Genomic DNA, 21,683 nt, shown 5'->3' with positions numbered 1-21,683 from the left:
GTCGAGCAGCGTGGGGCACACCTGGTCTTGGAAGGCTTCAGGGCTGGGATTCGCTGACGACAACCGAGAGCGGCCGATGCTTTCAAGCTGAGATCCCTGCTTCGATCGCCCATTGGGCAGAGCCGCGATTGCTAGACTTCGAGAGGGCGCCACCAACATTACAGTACTGTACTCTGTACTAGTGCCCTATACAGTGTATCCAGTCTCACCTGATTCATGTATGATCTCATCTTACTCTAACACGGGCGCATCTGGCTATGCCCTAAAACGGAATCGCTGAAGGCTGCCGGCATATGAGTTCAGTCACATGTTCTGGCGCAAGGGGTGTGTATGGAGCCGGTTGAAGTCGGAGATTCCGAGATTCGCAGATTCCAAGATTCCCAGTTTTCGTATTGAATGTGGGCAGGTTGCAATTTTCCCCAAAATAGCCCGTGACCCCAGTGAGGCGGTGCAACTCGCCACATGTGGCGGATATATCCGGGTCCACTTTTAGATGTATAGACCCGGTTTGCTTTATTCTGTGCTTCACTTTGCAGCTTTTATGATGCGTTGGCAACCATAGCAGTGGAAGGCTCATACGCTGGTTTTCAGGCCCACGCATATTCAGTCTTGTGCTAAAACTTAGGTCTGTTGAGGATTAGTTTCGCAATTGTTGGGTTCTTGCCGCCAACTTGATACAAAGTAGCCTCACTTCGAACAGAGAGCTAAAAAAAAAAGTCGGTTCTCTTTGCGACCGCAGAGCTTATGAGTCATCGATCGGCCGCCGATGCTCCATTTGAAACAAAGCTGGGCGCTATCTCAACATTGCTTGATCTGACATACCGACCATCAATGAGTCATGGCTAGTTCGATATGCTTGACAGCTGCAGTTCTGCAATAAATATATTTAGAACATTAACGAGGCACCAGTTCGAGGAATAATAATAATAATAATAATAATAATAATAATAATAATCACAACGTTCGACACAACCCGAGGTCTGTTTTATCACGGTGGTTTGACTCATACTCTTGACCTTGGTATCCTTGGTATCGAGAACTATCGAACTGACTAAATTGACTAACTCGTGTTGTTTCAAGTCTAACTCGAATGTATAAACGCACCAGATGAAGTTTAAAGTCAGACATAAGATATCCAGTAAGTGATACACCCTGAAGCCTTTTTATTCTCCGTGTTCCCTTAAGTAAGACAGTCGCAGGGGCCAAGCTCTGCGATGAAAAATAAAACCAAATGTCGATAGAAGCTTGGCAAATCAAATCATTCGTATATCTTCACAATTCAAGATATTTACCCGCCCATCGCGTCCAGGCTGGCTCGGAATCTCCCGAGTAAACTGCGGGGAAGGGCAATATCTTATCAAAGAGAGCCGGCCCTAGGAGAGATAGACTGAGAACTTTAGCCTTCTTATCACAGACTACTGGTCAACATTTCTACCTCAATGGATGAAGAACTTCGGATTGTCCCGATTCTCACTTATCTGTCAAAACCGAGCTTTCCCCAGACTGGTGAGTATCGACAAGGAAAGGTGGTCCATTTTGATATCTCTTCACGTTCGACAAGCTAAGATATGGTATAAACTATCAAAATTGAAGAAGTTGTTCGTCATATTCTGATGTTCCAATCTATCGCTTTCTTTAAAAATCACGGCCGAGTGTCGTGACACCCAGACTCCAACCCATGTCTCTCAAGATGATGTTTACAGAATCAACCATAGCTAGCTATGTCAGAACGATTAGATCATGCCCGCACGAATTAATTGCCAACTGCCAGTCACTGCTCACAGTTGCCATATATGCCTCGGCTGGGCTTCCGATCAGTGAGCGCCTGTTCACCTGCAAAGGCCAAGATTTCTTCTGACAAACTGCTCGACAGCATGGGACCAAGGGTCATCTTCAGTGATCCCATCACTTCCTGGATTCCAAGCTACTTTTGGCATCACATCTGCCGCAAACCCAACGCAGGTAACTAACTTCATCTCGTTCGTATACATTGGCGCTGGTGTCGGTGCAGGCCTATCATTCGTCATCAACGATCGAATTGGACGTCTACGGTCCTTTCGCCTCTACATGGCTATATGGGTCGTCGGCCAGATGCTTGCAACCTTTTCTTATGGCCATAAGGGTGCTGTATCCACCGCTCGCATAGTGTCAGGTCTCGGTATAGGACCACTGACCGTGATCGACCCAGCGGCCATCGTTGAAGTCGCACCAACCGAAATTCGAGGACTCCTTTCAGTCCGGTTCAGCGTTGTTATGCTCTTGTCATTGACGGTATCCGTTTTCGTCGTTCTCGGTGTTTACCTCCATATCGCTACCAGCTATCTTCAATACCAGATTTTGTTCTTTGTGCCAACGATCGCGGTAGCCTTCATCGTCCTGGCTCACTTCTTTTTATCGGAAAGTCCACGATGGCTATTTCTCGTCAACAGACAAGAGGAAGGCATTGCAACTCTCGCCAAATTACCCGGCTTGTCTGCAAGTCATCCTCGCATAGCCTCCGCGATTGAAGATATCCAGAAACAGATTGACGGACAGCGGAAGTCTCAGAAAAGTGATTCGCAGCCGGGATGCATTGGTCTATGCAAGGAGACTTTCCTGGTCCCATCTAACCTTCGCCGAGTCCAGCAGACTTTCATATCTTATGCGTTCGCACAATTATCTGGTGCAAACAGTGTGACTTCATATTTAGTCCCAATCTTAAGTATGATGGGGCTAGGCGGTGGAACTGATCGCTCACTTTTCTTGACTGGAATGTACTCGATGGCGAAGTTCTTTTTCACGCTGATTGCGAGTTTCTGCTTTATTGATGTGCTAGGGCGCCGCAAAAGCTTCTTTACTGGTCTCACTCTGCAGATGGTGTCTGACATCTACATCGGTGTGTATATCAAGTACAAACAAAGCGGCGTAGTCACTACCAGTGGGAGTCAGGCGGCTGTGGGGGCTATATTTGTCCATAGATTTGGCTTTGTAGTTGGCAAGTGATGGGATATTAGCTTCTGGTACATTCTCCCTGCTAACTATCTATTAGGTCTTTTGATTCTTCCGTACGTCTTCGGTGCAGAAGTTTGGCCCAATCATATCCGATTGTTCGGTGCTGCAATCTCACAGTGCTTCCACTGGCTCTTCTTCTTTGGCATTAGTAGGGCGTCTCTCCTAGCCAACACAAACAACTGGGGTGCTTTCATCTTCTTTGCAGCCTGGTGCTTTGTTTCAATTGTCTATGCCTATTTTGCGATACCGGAGACTGCAAGAGAAGGACTCGAGGACTTTGATGCTATCTTTGAGCAGCCACTTTGGAGGGCTTATCGCGGCACAAAGCGGAACAATACCACCTGCATTGAGGCCTTTGAAGTATCGTAAGATTACCTAACCGCTTTTACTTGCTTATATTGGATCAGACCACTAACATAAGCACAGAGATGAGCATGATCACAGGTCCGACTCTGGTGACTGGACAAAGAAAAAGAACCACTTCGCAGATGCTGGTGTTGAGGTTTGAAAGCGATCAATGATTTGCTGTCTTGCTCCGTGTTCTCCGATTGGTTTCTGGTCACAATAGCTAGTGCTAAGAATATTAATATGCAATATTTCTTATACTGTATAGTGCCATTTCAGCCACTCAATGTCGCGCGTGTCTATAAGTGGACACTGTTCGTGTGGGTATACCCCTTTTTGTAGGTATTTCCCGAGATTGTGGGTATTTGCCGTGTAGGTATTCTCCCAACGGCATGTAGGCATTTCCGATGGTAGGTATACTCCTTGTAGGAAATTCTCATGTAGGTATTAATCACTTATAAGATGATGTAGGTCCTTGGACATCTAGACCCCATAATTCTACACTAAGAGTACAAGACGTCATCTCAGAATGGATGTCTTCCTGGACATTCTCGACACGTTGATCCTCGATCGATGCTATGCATTTCTCTCGCCAGATTTGAATGCTGGTCTTGGATATTCCAATGCCACAAGCTCCCAGTTGAATCGCCATGTTAAGGTTTACTATCCCATGGAGCCCTCTCGATGGGCTGAAGCCAGCCTTTGGAAACGAGACAGTCTTGCCCGACAAGCATTGTCATTATACGTGATTACCTGGTAAGTAGTACTCCTTGGTTTCCGGATAGATCAATTTGCTAAGATAACTTGATCTGAGAGGCTATTCGCCATGATCATGTATTTGCTCGGCAGCCTTGTATTATACTACACATTATTCGACAAGAGACTACTTCGACACCCCCGATTCCTTGCAAACCAAATCAAACTCGAAATCGAACAAGGAATCTCCGCGATCCCAGTCATAACATTCCTCACGGTCCCATTCTTCATCGCAGAAATTCGCGGCTGGTCCAAGCTATATGATTTCACAAGCGAATCTCCATTTTGGGGATACACACTGTTACAATATCCGTTATTCATCTTATTCACCGACAGTGGAATCTACTGGATTCATCGCGGCTTACACCATCCTGTCGTCTATCGCTGGCTTCACAAGCCTCACCATAAATGGGCTGTTCCAACGCCTTTTGCTAGCTATGCGTTTCACCCGCTGGATGGGTGGTCGCAAAGTCTACCATATCATATTTTCCCGATGTTGTTTCCGTTGCAGAAAAGTGCCTACTTGGGACTTTTCGTTTTTGTGACCATGTGGACGGTTTTGATCCGTGAGCTCCTTCAATCCTTATGGTTTTATGCGGAGATAATAGCTGACTCTTACTTTTTCTTCTGCTTGCAGATGACGCTGAGTATCTACCAAAGTCCGAGATTATCAATGGCGCTTCATGTCATACTATGCACCATCTCTACTTCAATTACAACTATGGGCAGTTTACAACGGCCTGGGATCGTCTTGGGGGAACCTATCGGAAGCCTAAAGGCGACGCTTTCATGGAGGATAAACAAGAAGTGGAGAAGATCTCTGATAAACGCGATTGAAGAAATAGGTGATGGGTTCATGTGTACATTAATCTTCAACTAAATATTCACACCATACTAATTAATACACTCATTGCGCACTTTGGTAACACCATTGAATGAATTCATTCAAATTGCCCAAGTCATCGGTTGCAGTGTTGTCCAGATATTTAAAAGTAGCATCGGACTTGTTCGAAACTTCTAGCGTAGCATTCAGTAGCCACCAAAGCTCTTGGGCATGCTTCGGGTACCCAATATGAAAGAATTGATCCTTGTCCAAGAGCCCAGTGACAGCATCCCAGATGCGCTTCCAGTTCGCTGATGCGCGTCGTATCTTGTCTACCGATAGGTATCTTAACAATCCTGCTCTTGTCTGGAATGCGAGAGAGTTGATGGCTGTAATTATATCAGCAAGAAAATCTCATGATTAGGCTCAAAAATCAACGTACCGTATATTAGAATAAGAAGATGCTCCACAGACACTGAAAGACTCCATGGTATTGAGACTTCATTTTGTGTTTCGAGGAGCTGGGTGACCACATCTCTCAGTGGGGGAAGTGGGAGGTCGGCTGAGTGTGCTACGGCAATTTTGCTAAAAGATGTTGCACTTTCGGCCTCCCATAGCCCAGCACTCCATGGAAAGTGGCAATCCATTTCAAAGACCGAGATTGCAGGGTTGTTCTTGAAGCACACCGTAAGGAATCCATCAGCAAGGAAGACCCAGCAGGCGATTCTGTAGACAAATCAGAACAATTTTCCAAATGAAATATGATATGAGAGATAGAGTGAAAAAGTCTTACCGTATACAAACTTCCTCTGCAACTAGAACCTTCCATGTTATCTCATCGCAGACTTTCGGGGCAGTCCGTCGCTTGAGCTGGAAAATCCCCAAGGATCTTATCGTGGAGACCAGGCATGGATGACGGACAATGCGAATGCGACGCCTTGTTTGCATATCATCACGCCCAAACTGAAGCATTTCAATAATGAGTGCACTCTGTATAAGCTGAACAGTAGATAAAAGATGCATAGAGTCCTTTGGTGATGGAACTGCTGCTAGGCTTGCAATGCTCCGAAAGATGTACTCTTCCGCCACGTCAAAAAGACCTGATGGAAGAGTACCCCCATCTAATGGAAAGGTATATGTAGCACCAGACAAGAAAATTGCGAGAAGAAGGGGGTTGGAAACGTTGCCGGGATCAAACGTTGGAAAATGAACCACAGGCAAATGCCAGTGGAGAGAGTGGAAGAATGCAGAGACAGAGGCGGAAATATTAGATACCCCTAGAAGTGTAGAGAGTTCCATAAAATCAAGTGGTGGTGGAGCTTCTAGTTTTCCGAGACACATTGACTTGGAAGTTTCAACCAACTCGGTCATGATCTCAGTTAATTGGGTGGAAAGCTTGGATGGAAACAGAGCATCAGGCGAAAAATGAGAGAAGAAATCATCTGTAGACGATGGGAAAGGATAAGAGAAGTCTGGTAACTGGAAGTCACCACCAAAAGCCGATAGGGGATCAGTAGGAACAAGGGCATCTTCGATATGAGAGTTGAGCGTTTCCAGATTCCTTCGAACGGAGCGTTTTGCTGTCTCGCCGATTGCAAGCCTGTCTTTATGGACAGACGGGTTGGCGAAATGCCGAAGAAAGGCAAACGGACCACCACCTCTCGCGGTATTGCGATGGGGAGTTGGGGATGGTGGAATTGAAATGGCCGACGAAGAACCAGGTCCTGTAGACAGTGTCTGGTCCCCAGAAAAGGTGCATTCTCGTCCGAGAGAGCTGCAACGAGAGCAGGGCGAGTTTTTATCGCAAGATGCTTTAGCAAAGAAACATAAATCACAAGATTGCCTTTTTCTGCCTGGTTTGGCTGCAGGTGGCAACGGTTGATTGTATTTCTTTGCACACGCTTTGCTATGCCTCCGAGTTACCTCCCTTTCTAATGATTAGCGACTTTCCAAATTTCATTGTAAGGAGATGGTTACAAACGGTTTCAGGAAGGACTTTTTGCAAAAAGGACAACTGGAAGAGGGCTGCTGAGTATCTGGAAGATTGGTTAGACCATTAGTCCCGAATGTTGAGATACTTCGCTGAGTCTTACGAGTTGCCTCATGACGGAGCAAATGCGGTTTCCGCTGATAGCTCTTATCGCATTGTGAGCATTGGAACATGATTTAGAAATACAACGTGACAATAGACACCGATCACAAGTGTACTTCGTGAGATGAAAGGGAATTCGGCTAAAGGATAACCTCGATGCGTGGATCAAGTCCGGCGGTGCGTGGCCGAAGGTCCTGACAAATCAAGTCTTCCTTGGGTCGAATCTCGCAGTTTTTTACTCGGAATGCATGGAGAGTATGTGTCAATAAAACGGATACTATTTTCCTTGCATCTTCCAGTGCACAAGTGAACAAGATTGACCGGTATCTCCCTTCAATTCAAAAAGTCACCTCCCGTTTCCTTCAAAATCAATTGATACTCGGGCTCAAACTGCATATACATCACCTCAGGAGTACCCATTCCTTTTTTTCGTGTAAATGGCCGTTTCATGGTCAACTATAGCTCTCTTTAGAATGCCCTCGCTTTCTCCGATCGAGCCGGGTGCTGTCGAGGCTTCCACTAGAAGCTGTGTCTGACATGCCCTTTCTAGCGCAATGAAGAATGCCGCTCCTTCGGCAACTGTTCCTCCAGCAGTGAGTAGACCATGATTCTGCATGATAAGGTTTTTGTTCTTGGGACCAAGGAATTCCGCAAGACGTTGTTGGCCTTCTTCCTCTGCGAAAACGACGCCGCCAAATGCTGGGTACACTGAAAGGTCATCATAGAACATGCAGGAATCTAAATACCGTCAGCAAAAAGCGTACTGTCAATTATTTGCCTGGAATTACCTTGACTGAACATATCGATACCCCGGCCAAACGTACTCCACCCTCTTCCATACGGACTATGCATATGGCAAGCCGCGTGAATATCCGGTCGTCTCTGATGAATCGCTGAATGAATGATGAAACCTGCCGCGTTGACAGGTTTATCTGCACCTGCGACTGGGTTTCCTTCTTCGTCCACTCTGACCATATCAGAGACCTTGAGGAGGGCAAAGTGTACACATACGGATTAAGCCCGAATGTGCGGGGGTCGATAGGGTCTGAGGGTGTTAGCATGATCAAGGTTAAATATTGAGTATATGACGCTCAAACGAAACCAAGTACCTCGAAGACTTATATGTCCACTGCTACCATCCGAGAATCCTAGTTTGGCGAATATGCGAAAAGCACCCGCCCTCTGCTCGAGGAGCCATTTCCTCTCGGCCTCCTTGTTTGCGGGTCTTGGAATATAATGCAGCTTTTTCACTTCGCCATTTGCGCCCATCTCTATATTCAGAGCAGATGTACTTGAAGTTGGTTTGACGGTTGTGCCGACTGATGACATGATGGGCAGAGTGAATTGGAAACTCCGATCTCAATAGTAGGTCCACAAGTTTAGAAGTGACTGCAATCTACCTCTACCCCGCAAAAGTTTAGTGACTGCATGTTCTTTTGTATTACTTATCCGAAATATGGAAGCATGTAATGACTAGAACGCTCGGAAGAAGGCGAGATGAACGATCGCGCGATATGTATTGATACAACTAATATTCGGAGCACACTATATGGGACGTTTCACCAAGAAGTCAAGAAATCGCTGAAATTTTACATTGAACTAATTGTATGTCTATCAGGTTATTTTGTCAACTTGAGTCATCCGCATTTGAAACACGCCGAACGGTAGAATGGAAACCTATATCAGTAAAAGTTGCAGAATCTTTTTTCTTTCATTCTACTACGATTTGTATTCATAAAGATTCGAGGTTTATCTAGTAAGAATATTCAGAAGAAAGCGAACAATATCTTCATTATACTCAATCAGGATTTCTGAAAGGGACTCAGAAAGTTGGATGAATATGAGAGTTCTCTCCTGCTCGACCAATATCCGTCACCTCCGGCGGAGGCTCAGGAAATTCTTGTAAAATTTCTTGAATAAGCCAGTCCGTCCCTTGCGGCATAGCCAGATCGTCAAGTCCCAAGCTCCAATCCCTTGGAGAGAGCTCAGGGGGAAGAATGTCACTCGGGGTACCCATTTTGGTAAAGTCGACCATATAGCACGCAGATATCACGAGCACAGCGGGAGCAGTTTTCGAATGCTTTTTGAGATCCTCTTCATCTCCTCTTCATTGGGGTCGGTACTGTTTATTTCGTGTTGATTGTGCCCTCGAAGCCGTTTACCAAGAATTCCAGAAATGTATGAGCGATAGAGAATCAGGATTGAATAGTTGTAAGAAATTCGGAACCATTCATCTAAAGCAAACACCGATAAAAGATGGGAGGACGCATAGTCAAGGTGAGTAGGCGCTGATGCGTGCCATTCTTCCAGCTCTTGACGGAGACCATCAACAGTAGCGAATTGTCTACTGAAGTCGTAGTATTGCGGTAGAGGCGAGTAGAGATTGGCATGGAATTTTGCCCATAGCTGTCTTAACTTGATGCTATGCAGGGTTCCAGTCATTATTGTTGGCGCCTGGTCGTCAGCTGCACGAGGATTTGCCAATATACCCTGGTGGGCAATGCTCTCATCTTCAATACCCAGAGGAAGCTAGATTTTGAGCATTAGCAAGATTCAGGAGTTAGATCATTAAACAGTACCTCTGCATCATTCAAATTATCTGGGAAACCGACTGGCCGACCCAGGATGAAGGCTGCAACACGATCGATATCATATGCAACCCAGAAGCACCTTTTGGACATCTCTTTTGTTAGAGGATCAACATGCCTCCGATACCTCTCTGCACTTCTGTGATATCCTAGCTCGATACAATGGCGGATTGCCATCCCCGATACTTTCCTATTCTTCACGTTATTTCAAGAGAGATTCAAAGAGCTGGGGTAGTAAATTACCAAAGACTAGCCCCAACAGGTGATCGTATCGAGTACGTTGCACAACATAATATAGCTTGAATTGATTCTAGATTATTCAGTGCAAAGACTGCAGGACAGAGTAGTCAAATTCGGTTTGGAATCGAGCGATGTACTCCGGATCCACGAATGCAGGGTTTCCGAGTGATACAACGCGTGGCTTTCTTCCAGTCGCCATAATTGCTTGAGAGCCGTATTGCTGAGCAGTCTCGTAGATAGTTCAAAGAGGAGCACGAAAGGCTATGAATTTTCAAGGCTCAAATCCCACCCCGCACTCAACTTATAGCTCGCTATCGAACAGCGCATTGTGGGGTGAAATCACATCCATCTGCACCTCGGATTCTTCCGAGCCCAGTGACAGCCCGTGAGGGAAAATCCCGACTCAACTGATAAGACTGGCTTCACCATCTTCGTTGTAAGGAGCTTCCAAGAATTGCTATTGTATCTGCTTGAGGGAAATTTGTGGCCAAATTTCTTGATTCGAATGGCTCCTCCGCAGGCAATTTCTTTGTCGATGGAGCAATGCTCGATACAGGATCGGATCGAAACAATAGACACACAAGGACTAGTATACCGGGTAGATCAAATGAAATCGCATGCAGCATCGCTCAAATATGATAAACCTCCACTGGGATTTATCTCAATTGAAATCATTTTGCACCAACCGCGAGGGGATCCTTTTAACGAGGAGACATGGCCATTTCCGTTAGTCCGTGAGAAGGTGACTGGCTCGTCAGAGGCACAAGTCGTGTGCTCCGGGCCATATGACAGTAATTTCATCAACAGGTTCGTCGAAGCTGGCCACAGACTTGCGAAACGTGGTGCGGTTGGTCTAATCACGAGTTGCGGATTCCTGGCTATGGCACAACCAGAGTATGTCTGTCCCGTGACAACCACTTAGGAATTCTCCATCATTTACTGACTTCAAAGTCTCGCCGCTCAACTGCCTATACCTATTGCTACCTCGGCACTAATTCGAATTCCGTCAATTTTGACTGTTCTTTCCCCAGCACGCAGTGTTGGTATCTTAACTTTCGATGATACGCGGATCTCTCCACCTTGAGAAAATGAATATCTCAGCTTCTCGGTGTCATATACGTGGTGCACCGGCAGGTGGTCTACTGTAGAGCCACAGTCGTCAAGGTGATGAAAATGTTCATCATGAAATATGCGAGGAACTTGTGACTGCTGCTCGGCAGCTAGTCACTGAGCATCCTGACATTGCAGTCCTCTGTCTAGAGTGCACACAGATGCCACCTTTCTCAAAAGCCATTCAAGAGGCACTAAAATTACCCGTATATGATGTGTACTCGATGGGAGGCTGGTTTTATTCAGGGTTGGTCTCCACGAGACAAAAATCATGGGGCTCTATAATAAAAGATAGTATCGGGCCAAGGCGGTGATATTGACGATTACTCATTTGAAATCCCGATTATGATTCTTGGACTGAATGTCTAGAAATAGATCAACACCGTATGGTGCAGATAACTTTGCAATTAAATCCCAGAAGTCTCGCGGAGCCTCCCGAGTATGCATCCAGATAGACCAGGTTACATATGCAGCCCGATGCCATGACGTAGAAGAATGATGAATAGCATACAAACCTGTACAAGCGAATGTTCTGCATATATGCAAGGGTTTTCTGATGTCTTTTTTTAGTCTCCGGGCCCTGAGCTAGGCGCGGCGGAAGAGCAAAAATAGGAATGGTATAGCGAGCACAGAAGAAATCGTCTACGATCAACCATTTTACCAACAATGAAAGTCATCACAAGAGAGTAAATTAGTCTTGGCGAACAGAAATTTGAAAGTGACGGGGTATAGTTGGCTCCGGTCTTCGAGAAAGAATGGTACCCAAATCCAATCAGCCCATGGGTCCCAACCGTTCCCGGTATGAGGATCGGCAAAAGAGAAATGAAAACCTCAGGAACCCATGAATGACGATGTCAGTTATTCAAATACAAATACTGATCTCCCCTTCAGCTTGCTGGAGGTGAATGTGGTTGGAAAGAGACGTGCAGTGCGATGGCGCCGAAGCGTCATGTTAGGATTACACAAGCCAGCTGTCATGTCCAGTGACCGTATATAAAAAACGCAATTTCCCTTTTTCTTTTTTTTTTTATACCCCACAGAAAAAGGACCCAGAAACAGAGTTCGCCAATTTCCGGGGTCAAATTGCCAAAACGCTAGGAACCGGCGGTTCCCCTGACTAGAGACCCAGGGGCCTGAACCCCGTGCCGATCCTTGCGCTAGTGCCGCCATGTCCCGTCCAAACATGGGCTTCATTGTTCACAGACAAGGCGTTTCGCCTGTTTTCATACAGAGAAGCAAAGTCTCCAAGCTATTCTACCTTGAATATAGAACATAGGACTCCACCTGGTGTCCATTTCATCCTGTTTGATGCTTTTCATTCTGTGTTTTGCGCACGGAGTCAAAAATATATAGATGAACTAAATCTACGCATATGGACGGCTTGATCACTACTTAGGGGTCCACTAATTACATGTCAGGGCCTATTCAGGAACAGGAAACGTTCTGGGAGATCAGCTGCATACGGTAGTAAAGACATGCCATTGTCAGTCTTCTAAGAATACAAGTTTTCACCACAGCTAAATGCGCCCTCTCCATAGTTCAGGCACGAGAAAGTCACTTGTGATCCAAAGTGTCCCTGTGATATTCAGAGCTTGAAGATATTAGGCCAGACACGCCAATGTAGTAGTTGCAGTGGAGACAGACTATTGCTACGCAAAGGGTTCGAGTTAGATGTCTCCATTGAAATTGTTTAGCGTAGTCAAGCACTGCTCCTTCTGGTCCAATTCAATCAGATTGGACGCATTGACCGAAATCAGCAGTCCAGTCGAAGTCTCTGTCTGATATCTTAAGCGAAGCAAGAGTATTGCTCTCCCCAAATGACTGTTTGAATTAGGGTGTTCCTCATGCTGATCACGGAATCCTGGGCTTCTTCGCTTGAACAAAAGGAGACACCAAATTTGTAGGTCACTGCCTATCATGTATCTTATTGGTCCCCCGCAAGTCTAAGCCACCGACTGCAAGTGATGAACGGATCAGTTGACAAAAATTTGGAACCTAAACCCACTGGTGCCTTTTTCGTACCCGCAGCCAAGGAACCAATTCCAAGGCTGCTCTACAGACCGTATACAGCCCGCTTATAACCTTTGGCGCGGTACGAAAAAGGGAAGACCTCCGCAAATGTCGGGTCAAAACGCTCCCCGGCTTTCTGACATCAGAGGACTTATATCTCGTAATAGACATAAGCATCTTCACATGTGGAGTTGGTGACCCTCGGTCTTCAAAAGATCTGCAGTGGACGATTCCAGGGGATATAAAAGGAGATACGAGATCTCTTTGCAAGATGAGATCTGGTTTCTCAGACTTCGAACGCCGGCAAACCCCTTCTGTTACGTATCGCCTCTGTGCAGAGCAATGCGTTTCTCCGCTGCTTTCATTTCGACGCTCCTGCTTTTCAGCACCGCACTGGCTGGCCCAGCTGCTCAGGCGACCTCGTCTGTAGGAGCCAGTCCATCTGCACAAGCAGATGGAAACAAGCAGGATGCTGCACGGCCCAAAGCCAATAATGAGAATGTATCTGATGCCGCAAACCCCTCTGTTCAACTCCCCGACAAAGTTGCAGACACAGCAGTGCAACAGGGTACGCAGACCGCAACCCACGCTGCTCCCACTGCAGCTGGCTTGGCCGCCGAGCCGAGCAGCAGTAGCAACGATGACAAGGTTAAAGACATTGTTGACGCAACGAGCGCATCTCAGAAGGACACCCCGAATGCCGCGCCATCCGCCAATGTTGATGGTACCTCCGCCAATTCAGACTCCTTGGGCGTGAACAGCATTTTGCCGGCAGGAAATACTGCTTCAGGAAGCACCGCTCCTAAGGCTGTCCAAAGCACCGGCTCAGCCTCTGGTACCCAGGGCACAGCAACTGTCACTCAGACCGCAAAGTCTGGAGAAAGTACTCAGAACTCCTTCACCGGAGGCGGCAGCACGGGGTCGAACCCTCTATCTCTGGACGGTACTTTCTTAGACTCTTTCTCAGATTTTGTAAAGTTCCTTGACGGAGTGAAGGGCCTGCTTGCCCCTACTCTGCTGTCCGATATCGAGTCCTTCTTCCACCATGTTGCCTATCTCCTTGACGACAAGACCACACAGCAAACGAAAGACTTGCTGGGTACTGTATCCGGGCTCCTCACCCAGAGCTTGATCACCAAGATTACTGGCCTGCTTGACAATGCCAGTGATCTCTTGACTGTTGATTTTGTCAAGGAAACTAAGGGTTTGATCAAGGCGGTCGCTCCTATGGTAACTCCTGAGTTGTTCAAGGAGATTAACAGCCTGCTTGGCAACGCCAACCATCTTCTGACTGCTGACTTTGTGAAGGAGACCAAGGACCTGATCAACACTGTATCGCCTGTCCTTACTCCTGATCTATTCAAGGAGATTAACAGTCTCTTGCACAATGCCAACAACCTCCTCACTGCTTCATCCGTGAAGGAGATCAACGGGCTGTTGAACAACGCCGGTGTTCTGCTCACTCCTGAATTCGTCAAGGAGACCAAGAGCCTCATCGGTGCCGTTGGTCCTAATATCACTCCTGAGCTGTTCAAAGAGATCAATAGCGTTCTTGGTAACGCTAACCACCTCCTCACTCCTGCGACCGTCAAGGAGATCAGCGGCTTGCTGGGCAATGCCAACGCTCTACTGACACCGGCATCCGTCAAGGAAATTGGCGGTCTTCTCGGCAACGCCAACGACCTCCTCACCCCGGATTCTGTGAAGGAAATTGGCGGACTCCTAGGCAGCGCCAGCAGCCTGTTGACACCGGGCTTTGTCAACGAGACTCAGGGCTTGATCGGCGGCGTGTCGAAGTATCTGACACCAGACGTCCTGGCCTCCGTCGGCTCACTCCTGGGCAATGCCAACGACTTGTTGACACCGGAGTCCGTCAAGGAGATTGGCAACCTGCTCACAAGCGCCAGCGGACTACTCACACCAAAGTTCGTCCACGAGACCCAGGGCCTGATCGATCTGGTTTCGCCAGCTATCACGCCTCAGCTGTTGACGAACGTCTCGTACCTGCTTGGCAATGCGACTGGTTTGCTGAACCCGTCCTTCGTCAACGATACCCGCACTCTTATCACTGATGTCTCTCCTGCCATCACACCCAACCTGCTCGTCGAGGTTGGTGGTCTCCTAAGCAACGCCGGAGATCTCCTCACACCCAAGTTCGTGAATGAGACCCAGACTCTGATTGAAGATGCTGCGGATGTAAGTTTAATTTCCTCCTTGATTCAATTCTTTGAATGCATGGCTAACTGATTTAGATTCTCCCACTTGTGATGAAGCTGCTCGGATCGTTGTAAGGTTTTTTCTTTTTGTTAGTGACAAAAGATTCATGATATCTCATGATGATTAATGTTATATATGAGTATGTTGATACGATATAATCAATGGCAATGTATGTCAATTCATGATATTTGGATATGCTGGTTGTAAATGCGAAGCTTCGGCAACGACAGTCCGCCAGACAGAATCCGAGGGTTTAGGGTATCTGATGGTAGCTAGTATCTTTCAACAAGGGTTGCAGGTGTTTGTCGGTAGAGCCAATGTATGAGCTGGTTGGAGACAAGGGGGTTCTAGTCCGCCCTTGGCTGAATCAGATGGCAGGCATGGCAACTGACTGCTCAGGCCGATTGATCTCACAACGTTGAGATGTACAGTGCGCTTTGGTTGCATCCTTTTCCTTTGAATACACGACTGAGTGGATCATGTTCAGAAACCTTGTCCATATGCGGTTTGTAACTGATCTGATCAAAGCTAGCCGATGGACATCATGGGAAGTGTCAAAGGTGTCTTGCCAAGATCTCTAGATAGCCAATGATGATCTGGTTGCCGGCTAAGATGGCCCATCTCCTGAGGGCGCATATGACAGTAAATGTGGTAATTTTCGTTATCCACGCTCAAGAATATTTTCAAGATGTTCCCTGTTCACCGCCCCTCCTTTCAAGACGGAATATCGGATGCCTTAACCTCTTGGAATTTTGACACAACCTTCATTTCGGTGTTGCGCTCCTTGACCTTCTTGTCAATGGCCTTTTGAACTTCCGCCCGTTTTTGCTTTGCGCTTTCAATCTTGGACCTCACTTCCTTAACCGTTTCATCCTGGGCCCTGGCGGCACCTTCGCGCGACGGATATTCTCGTTCCAACTTAGCAAGCTCGGATTTGTAGTCGCGTATCTCCATCGGCTGGCAAGTAACCGGGTGGTATCGGTATGATGGAAGATCACCATCCGGAACCTTAATCTCGGAGAGATCGGAATGTATGGGGGTGGCGCGCATTGGTGAATCCAGAGGTACTGCGGAGGCGGACGCCGATTCCGATGGTGGAGAGGGAAGCGTGGATTCGGTCTTGACCATGGTTGCAAAGTTCAAGTCCAGTTTAGTGAAATTGAAGGGCTGTAGACAGCAGAAATTTTGGTGTTGCGCGACACTTGTAAAGAATGGGTGAGTGAGTGTTGGACAGAGGTGAGTTCATCCGCGGCTTTCATGGATGTATTCTGCCGACAACTGCTTCACACCGCCCATCATATCGGCGCATGCGGGGAGGAAACCTAGCCAAGTTGACGACCGCATCGCTGCTTGGCATTTGGTATCTATGTTAGTTCATTTCAATATCAGCTCAAGTCTGCGACATATTACTTAGGCCGGTCCTAAGTGGGGCCACCTGGTGTGTGAGATCCGACATCCGACAAGCTTGAACACAGTGACGTGACCGCCATCATGCAGGCATTTGGTATGTCCTCCAGTTATATGTTGTGCTCATTATGTACGCTTACATTCTGATGTTGCAGTTCCCAAAAACAGACGGGTATGTTTTTGAAGAGCACTAGGTGAACTAGTATCTTTAACTAACTTCTACGTAGCCTAGATTTGAGCTTGTGTTGAGAGTATGTATAGATTAGCCCATTTGAAGCTGCCATTGATGTCTCTGACTTTGCTTCACAGATTATCGATATCAATAATGTTCCACTTGGCAACGGCGTTGCCTTTGTGAGATGGCGACTACCATCATCAAGTGCCACTGAACACCAAGGCCAGACAGAGAAAGCGACTCTATCAGACCACCGGGCTTATTGGAATTACGAAAAAGCTCTTCAAGTGAGACTTACAATCGACAGAACATCAATGCTTCATGAGTGTGAACTCAACTTCGAAATCATCCAAGAATTTACCTCATTGCCCATCCCTGAAAAGTATGTGCTGGGCAAAATCAGACTCAACCTTGCTGAATACGTGGACAAGGTTGAAGAAGGTGAGGGTGTCATTCGACGATACCTGATGCATGAATGCAAAGTGAATAGTACTGTCAAAATTGGGATCGCGATGCGCCAGCTAGAAGGAGATCGCAACTTTATGACGTAAGTCGGAGTCCAGCAATGATATTGCTCCTCCTTGTTCTCGGTACTGATTATGGACAGCCCACATCTGAAGTCAGCTACCGTATTTGGAGGCATTGCCGGTGTCGTTCATGCCTCCGAGCAGCAAGGCGATCTCGACGAAGCTGGACACCTCCCATCCATCAATACCAAGAGCCGGGAAATTGCGGACATGCAAGACATGTATAGGCGAACTCTAGCAGCGTCATGGTCCTCCCGGGCCTCTGATCTCCCAGCCGACAAACTTGTCGAGGAGCTATTTGCTGGAAGCTCGAGCTGGTATAACGATGCACACAATACCAGCGACAAAAGTCCACCAGGGGATGACCACCGAGACACTCTATTAAGTGTAGAGTCGGCGTCGCGACAAAGTCGCCCTGGGAAGACGTTGTCCCCAAGCTTCGAGCGTCGGCCCAAGAGTTCTTCAAGTAATCATTCTCACAGTAGTGGCAAGACACCAGACTCTCTTTCTACACTTGGACATCCCAAAAAGGGCGGGAGTATTGAACAAAAGCTTTATGATGGAGCGAAAGGCCGAGGGTGGAAAGCACCCAATGTGCACAATGAGCTTTCTGAGTTTGACGTGAGAGAGGATTTGCGCAGCTGGGAAGTTCCTTCAAAGGAATGAAATCCATCCTTGTGTCATGTACAATATGCAGCTGAAGCAACAATCTTAAGACTCTTTTTTTCTATATCCCTAACAGCACAAAAGGGATAGGCTTTTTGCATTATATCTTTATCTTCAATGAAATCAAATATATAGGTACCCGTGAATTACATGTCTGTAAAGTACATCATGTATAGAGGATGTCAGTGCTGCATTCATGAATACGGATTGAGAACCGGAATTATAGTAACTCCGAATGAGCGGATTACTAATGATGAGCATAGCATAAATAGCAAGAAATAGCAAGTAATAAATGACAGAGATTTGAATGCCCTCATTGGCTGAGCAAGTTACGGAAGACAGCAAGTTCCGACAGAGGATATTGGCCTGAGGCGGAAATTATTTCTTATCGCGGCCTAGCGTTATCGGCCGGAGAAAAGCGATCGCAGGATTATTTGTCTTCTGTACGCAACAGAACTTTCGGTCATGCTTCGACACCCTCTGAGGTCCGATTTGAGGCTTTTAAGGGTCCAATCGCTCTGTCGGAGACCGTCCCTCTCGACACCCATACTTCCCCGATACCTGAGCGATTGGAAATCCGGCCCAGCCCAACGCTACGCTTTCGATAAACCTAATCCCTACCGAAAACGCGCACCCCGAGGTCAACAAAAAGATGGAGGGTCAAAGGTCACACTAGATGTGAACTCCCTGGGTCAGCCAGGACAAATCGTTGTCGTGCCTGGGCGTGGCCGTCGAAGGTTGCACCGCAACCGCCGCGACAGTTCCAGCAATAAAGACCGCAGTACAATCAGTTCGATGCTGGATGATCTTGACGAAGAGAACTCAGATCCCACGGCTGAAACAATCCAGAAGGGAATTGATGCGAGCCGTGAACCACACCAGCCAGGAGATACGTTAGCGATTGGCGAATTCAAAGCACTGCGCTCCAAACTTACATCGTCATTCACCTATCGGCAGCTCTCCGAGTATGTTTCGGATCAACAAGGCAACGATGTGGATCTCAAGGAGACAAATTGGGCATGGGGACCGTCTGACGAAATATCAGAATTTCCAGGGCCCAAGGCTCACCAGGGGAAGACTCGGCTCGCAGAAAGGATTGTTCGAAATTGCTGGCAATTGGTAGTTCCGGCGGAGCGTGGACAGATGGATTTTCATCTAAAGCCCGAGTTTATGTCCTTGCTTCTTCATGCTGAACATTTCTCCTTCCATGAGCTGGCCAGTCTCCATGGCTGCACCATTGATGTGACACGATCTGCTGGCCGAGTGACACTTTTTGGAAAGCGGAACGCTTGCGAGTCCGTCCGTGAGATCATTTATGATGCTACTGCCAGAACTCGCGAGGAGGATGTCGGCATCAACCCTTACGCCCTCGAGGATGGTATTAACCTGGTCTTCACCCCGGACTTTTTGGATTGGATCAACACTACATACGGTGTTTTTGTGGAACATAAAGCATACCGGACACCAGAGAAAATATTCTACCTGGCTGAGAACAAAATGGGAGCGGATAATGCCCGAAGAGCTTTAAACCTGGCAATCACCAACTCGACACTATCATCAACCCATTTCTCTACATATCTACCGGCCTCAGAGATTGCTAGTGTCTACAGCTACATACCGGAAGAAAACGCTTCATGGTTTGACCGACAGAAGTCATGGTTCCGATGGGCAATGTCTTCTAGCCAAAGCGCACAGGCAAAAAATCTCGACACACCTTTCTTTGATAAGCACCAAACGCGTCTATCTGATGAGTTACTGAAGCTACTTAGAGACACCGCACCCTTGAAGAGCGACCCGCAAGTCAAACCTAACCTGCAGGATTCCGTGACGGCTGAGGTCGGGAGGTGCCTTTTTATGCAAAAGTCCTCCTTTGAGGAGACAACGATGAGTCCAGCACAACTGGGAAGATTGTCTCTTCCGAGGACTTTCACCAACGACATCCCTCTGATTTCCAAGTTCCTCGATTCCCTTTCCACCGTCTCGCAAAAGAACGAGTCAGAGCCATATCGAATTCGGTTGACGCCAACTGCTGATGCGGGCACCTTCCCTGAACTTGAAATCGAATTGACCACCAATAGCCGCAATGGCACCCAAAACTCAGATGACGCTTTGGAAATCCAGAGCGCAAAGGCAATTTTCGCCACCAATTCCGTTGACTACCTTCTTCCAGAGAATGGCCTAGATCTGCGATTTACAAGAACCATTTTTCAGGATCTCTTGCACGAAAGTGCTCATTCATCGGACCTCCAAATCATGCTGCAAAGTATCAAACAATCCCTCCGGGGCTCATTCTTGGCCGACGGTGTTTCGTGTGGCCCTTTTTCGCCATTCTGCAGTATCTCTATTCCCAGTGGTATTCAGAAGGTCGCCCGATCATACCACAAAGCGACACCAAGCAAGTTGCATGAAAGCGAAACTTCAGAGAGCAACATTATTGTTGAATACATGTTCCCTCCTCTCAGTGAAGTCCGGGGCACTGCCGTCCAAACCTATGAATTCGGTGACCGACAGCTTAAATACCGTCATTATGAGAGTGGCCCGTTGCTCGCTGCTCGTTCGAACGAGGTTTCTATTACCACGCAGATTCCTCATGCTGACTCGACCTTGGAAAGTGATCAAGCCCAGGAGCTTCTTCATCATGATTTCCATTCGTTCTACAACACTGCCTGTGACATGGCGTTTAAAATCCACGGCAGCAGATACGTGGATTAGGAGCATGGCATGAGCGCCTTTGATTTAGATTTGTACAGCGTGCATCAACTGCCATCATATGGCGGCGTACTGGGGCTGTGATTTTTGTATATTATTTGTTAAAATATCCACTTGGTCTGATATAGAACTACTCTTTCTTCCTTCATACCATCTGAAGCATTCTGAAAAAGCTATCCCCAATTCTGACCATCAACAAAATTCCCTTCGTCCTCCTTAAAACACCTTCTTCGAGTTACCCGGAACAAGCCAGCACACCTGGTCCTCAATCCCTTCCTCGGCGAACACCTTAGCCAGCTCATCACCACCCTGGGTGAAATGGCCCCAGGACTCATAATGCATAGGAACGAGAACATCTGCCTTGAAAGCCTTCAGCAGATCAGCAGCCTGCTTCCCATCCATTGTGATCTGCAATGGACCCTCTGGGAGCGGAGCTCGAGCATCACCCAGGTTGACGATTGCAGCCATAACATGGAACTTGCTAGCAATCTGGTTTAACTCCTCGAAGTAGACAGTGTCACCCGAGAACCAGATCGCATTGGGCAGGCCATCTGGACTGGTGCCAAAGCTTGGGGTGGTAAGGACGAAGCCTGTGCATTCACCTCCTGGGAGATGCTGGCATGGGGTTCCCGTGACTTCGAAGGGCTTGCCTCCGATGTTGACAGTGACTGTCTCCCATGGCTTCATTCCTCGTACTGCCGGACGAGGAGCTAAGTTCTTTGCGCCGTCCATGGTGGTAAACACGAGACGGCCGTCGAGAAGCTGGCGACCCAGGGGATCAAGATTGTCGGGATGGTCCTCATGACTCAGGAGGACTGCATCGATAGGAGGGAGGTCTTCCAATCCGAGGGCTGGAGTCTCGTGTATTTTGAGGACTGCGAGGCCCATGTCAAACTCTGTGCCGGCTGGGGAGAAGACAGGATCGGTCAAGAGTTTAACGCCGTCAATGTCAATGATTGCAGTGGCGGTCCCGATGTGGGTGATGGTGATGTTGCTGTTCAAGTTTGAAGGTGACATTTTGATGATT

General features: G+C 47.4%; 10 protein-coding genes across 10 annotated transcripts; 5 read left to right on the top strand and 5 right to left on the bottom strand.

Moving 5' to 3' along the window:
- Positions 1-1,678: 1,678 nt before the first annotated feature.
- Positions 1,679-3,499, top strand: N7508_009461 (uncharacterized protein; the record flags this gene model as incomplete). The annotated part of the gene is given in 4 exon segments (XM_058467524.1): positions 1,679-1,817; positions 1,874-2,978; positions 2,994-3,356; positions 3,436-3,499. 4 exon segments carry the CDS (start codon positions 1,679-1,681, stop codon positions 3,497-3,499), a joined length of 1,671 nt encoding a protein of 556 aa, XP_058315370.1.
- A 366-nt stretch (positions 3,500-3,865) lies between these two features.
- Positions 3,866-4,929, top strand: N7508_009460 (sterol desaturase family protein; the record flags this gene model as incomplete). Its single annotated transcript, XM_058467523.1, has 3 exons — positions 3,866-4,092; positions 4,153-4,658; positions 4,730-4,929. The coding sequence occupies 3 exons, from the start codon at positions 3,866-3,868 to the stop codon at positions 4,927-4,929; spliced, it is 933 nt and encodes a 310-aa protein (XP_058315369.1).
- Positions 4,930-4,999: 70 nt separating this feature from the next.
- Positions 5,000-7,078, bottom strand: N7508_009459 (Zn(II)2Cys6 transcription factor; the record flags this gene model as incomplete). Its single annotated transcript, XM_058467522.1, has 4 exons — positions 5,000-5,304; positions 5,358-5,641; positions 5,709-6,842; positions 6,897-7,078. The coding sequence occupies 4 exons, from the start codon at positions 7,076-7,078 to the stop codon at positions 5,000-5,002; spliced, it is 1,905 nt and encodes a 634-aa protein (XP_058315368.1).
- Positions 7,079-7,413: 335 nt separating this feature from the next.
- Positions 7,414-8,336, bottom strand: N7508_009458 (uncharacterized protein; the record flags this gene model as incomplete). Its single annotated transcript, XM_058467521.1, has 4 exons — positions 7,414-7,745; positions 7,796-7,974; positions 8,019-8,052; positions 8,117-8,336. The coding sequence occupies 4 exons, from the start codon at positions 8,334-8,336 to the stop codon at positions 7,414-7,416; spliced, it is 765 nt and encodes a 254-aa protein (XP_058315367.1).
- Positions 8,337-9,056: 720 nt separating this feature from the next.
- On the bottom strand, positions 9,057-9,688 carry N7508_009457 (fungal specific transcription factor domain-containing protein; the record flags this gene model as incomplete). The annotated part of the gene is made up of 2 exons (XM_058467520.1): positions 9,057-9,536; positions 9,587-9,688. The coding sequence occupies 2 exons, from the start codon at positions 9,686-9,688 to the stop codon at positions 9,057-9,059; spliced, it is 582 nt and encodes a 193-aa protein (XP_058315366.1).
- Positions 9,689-13,297: 3,609 nt separating this feature from the next.
- On the top strand, positions 13,298-15,246 carry N7508_009456 (uncharacterized protein; the record flags this gene model as incomplete). The annotated part of the gene is made up of 2 exons (XM_058467519.1): positions 13,298-15,151; positions 15,208-15,246. 2 exons carry the CDS (start codon positions 13,298-13,300, stop codon positions 15,244-15,246), a joined length of 1,893 nt encoding a protein of 630 aa, XP_058315365.1.
- A 640-nt stretch (positions 15,247-15,886) lies between these two features.
- Positions 15,887-16,300, bottom strand: N7508_009455 (uncharacterized protein; the record flags this gene model as incomplete). The annotated part of the gene is made up of 1 exon (XM_058467518.1): positions 15,887-16,300. The coding sequence occupies one exon, from the start codon at positions 16,298-16,300 to the stop codon at positions 15,887-15,889; it is 414 nt and encodes a 137-aa protein (XP_058315364.1).
- A 363-nt stretch (positions 16,301-16,663) lies between these two features.
- On the top strand, positions 16,664-17,947 carry N7508_009454 (N-terminal C2 domain-containing protein; the record flags this gene model as incomplete). The annotated part of the gene is made up of 5 exons (XM_058467517.1): positions 16,664-16,676; positions 16,735-16,751; positions 16,807-16,830; positions 16,889-17,301; positions 17,362-17,947. The coding sequence occupies 5 exons, from the start codon at positions 16,664-16,666 to the stop codon at positions 17,945-17,947; spliced, it is 1,053 nt and encodes a 350-aa protein (XP_058315363.1).
- Positions 17,948-18,412: 465 nt separating this feature from the next.
- Positions 18,413-20,659, top strand: N7508_009453 (putative respiratory complex assembly protein Rmp1; the record flags this gene model as incomplete). Its single annotated transcript, XM_058467516.1, has 1 exon — positions 18,413-20,659. One exon carries the CDS (start codon positions 18,413-18,415, stop codon positions 20,657-20,659), a length of 2,247 nt encoding a protein of 748 aa, XP_058315362.1.
- A 213-nt stretch (positions 20,660-20,872) lies between these two features.
- N7508_009452 (MBL fold metallo-hydrolase) lies at positions 20,873-21,673 on the bottom strand (the record flags this gene model as incomplete). Its single annotated transcript, XM_058467515.1, has 1 exon — positions 20,873-21,673. One exon carries the CDS (start codon positions 21,671-21,673, stop codon positions 20,873-20,875), a length of 801 nt encoding a protein of 266 aa, XP_058315361.1.
- Positions 21,674-21,683: the final 10 nt, after the last annotated feature.

The sequence above is a fragment of the Penicillium antarcticum genome (genome assembly GCF_028974205.1).
Source record: "Penicillium antarcticum strain IBT 31339 chromosome Unknown utg000009l_segment0_segment0, whole genome shotgun sequence".
Taxonomy (NCBI): Eukaryota; Fungi; Ascomycota; class Eurotiomycetes; order Eurotiales; family Aspergillaceae; genus Penicillium; species Penicillium antarcticum.
Note: the sequence above shows the minus strand (reverse complement) of the source record. Positions and strands in the feature narration are given on the sequence as shown.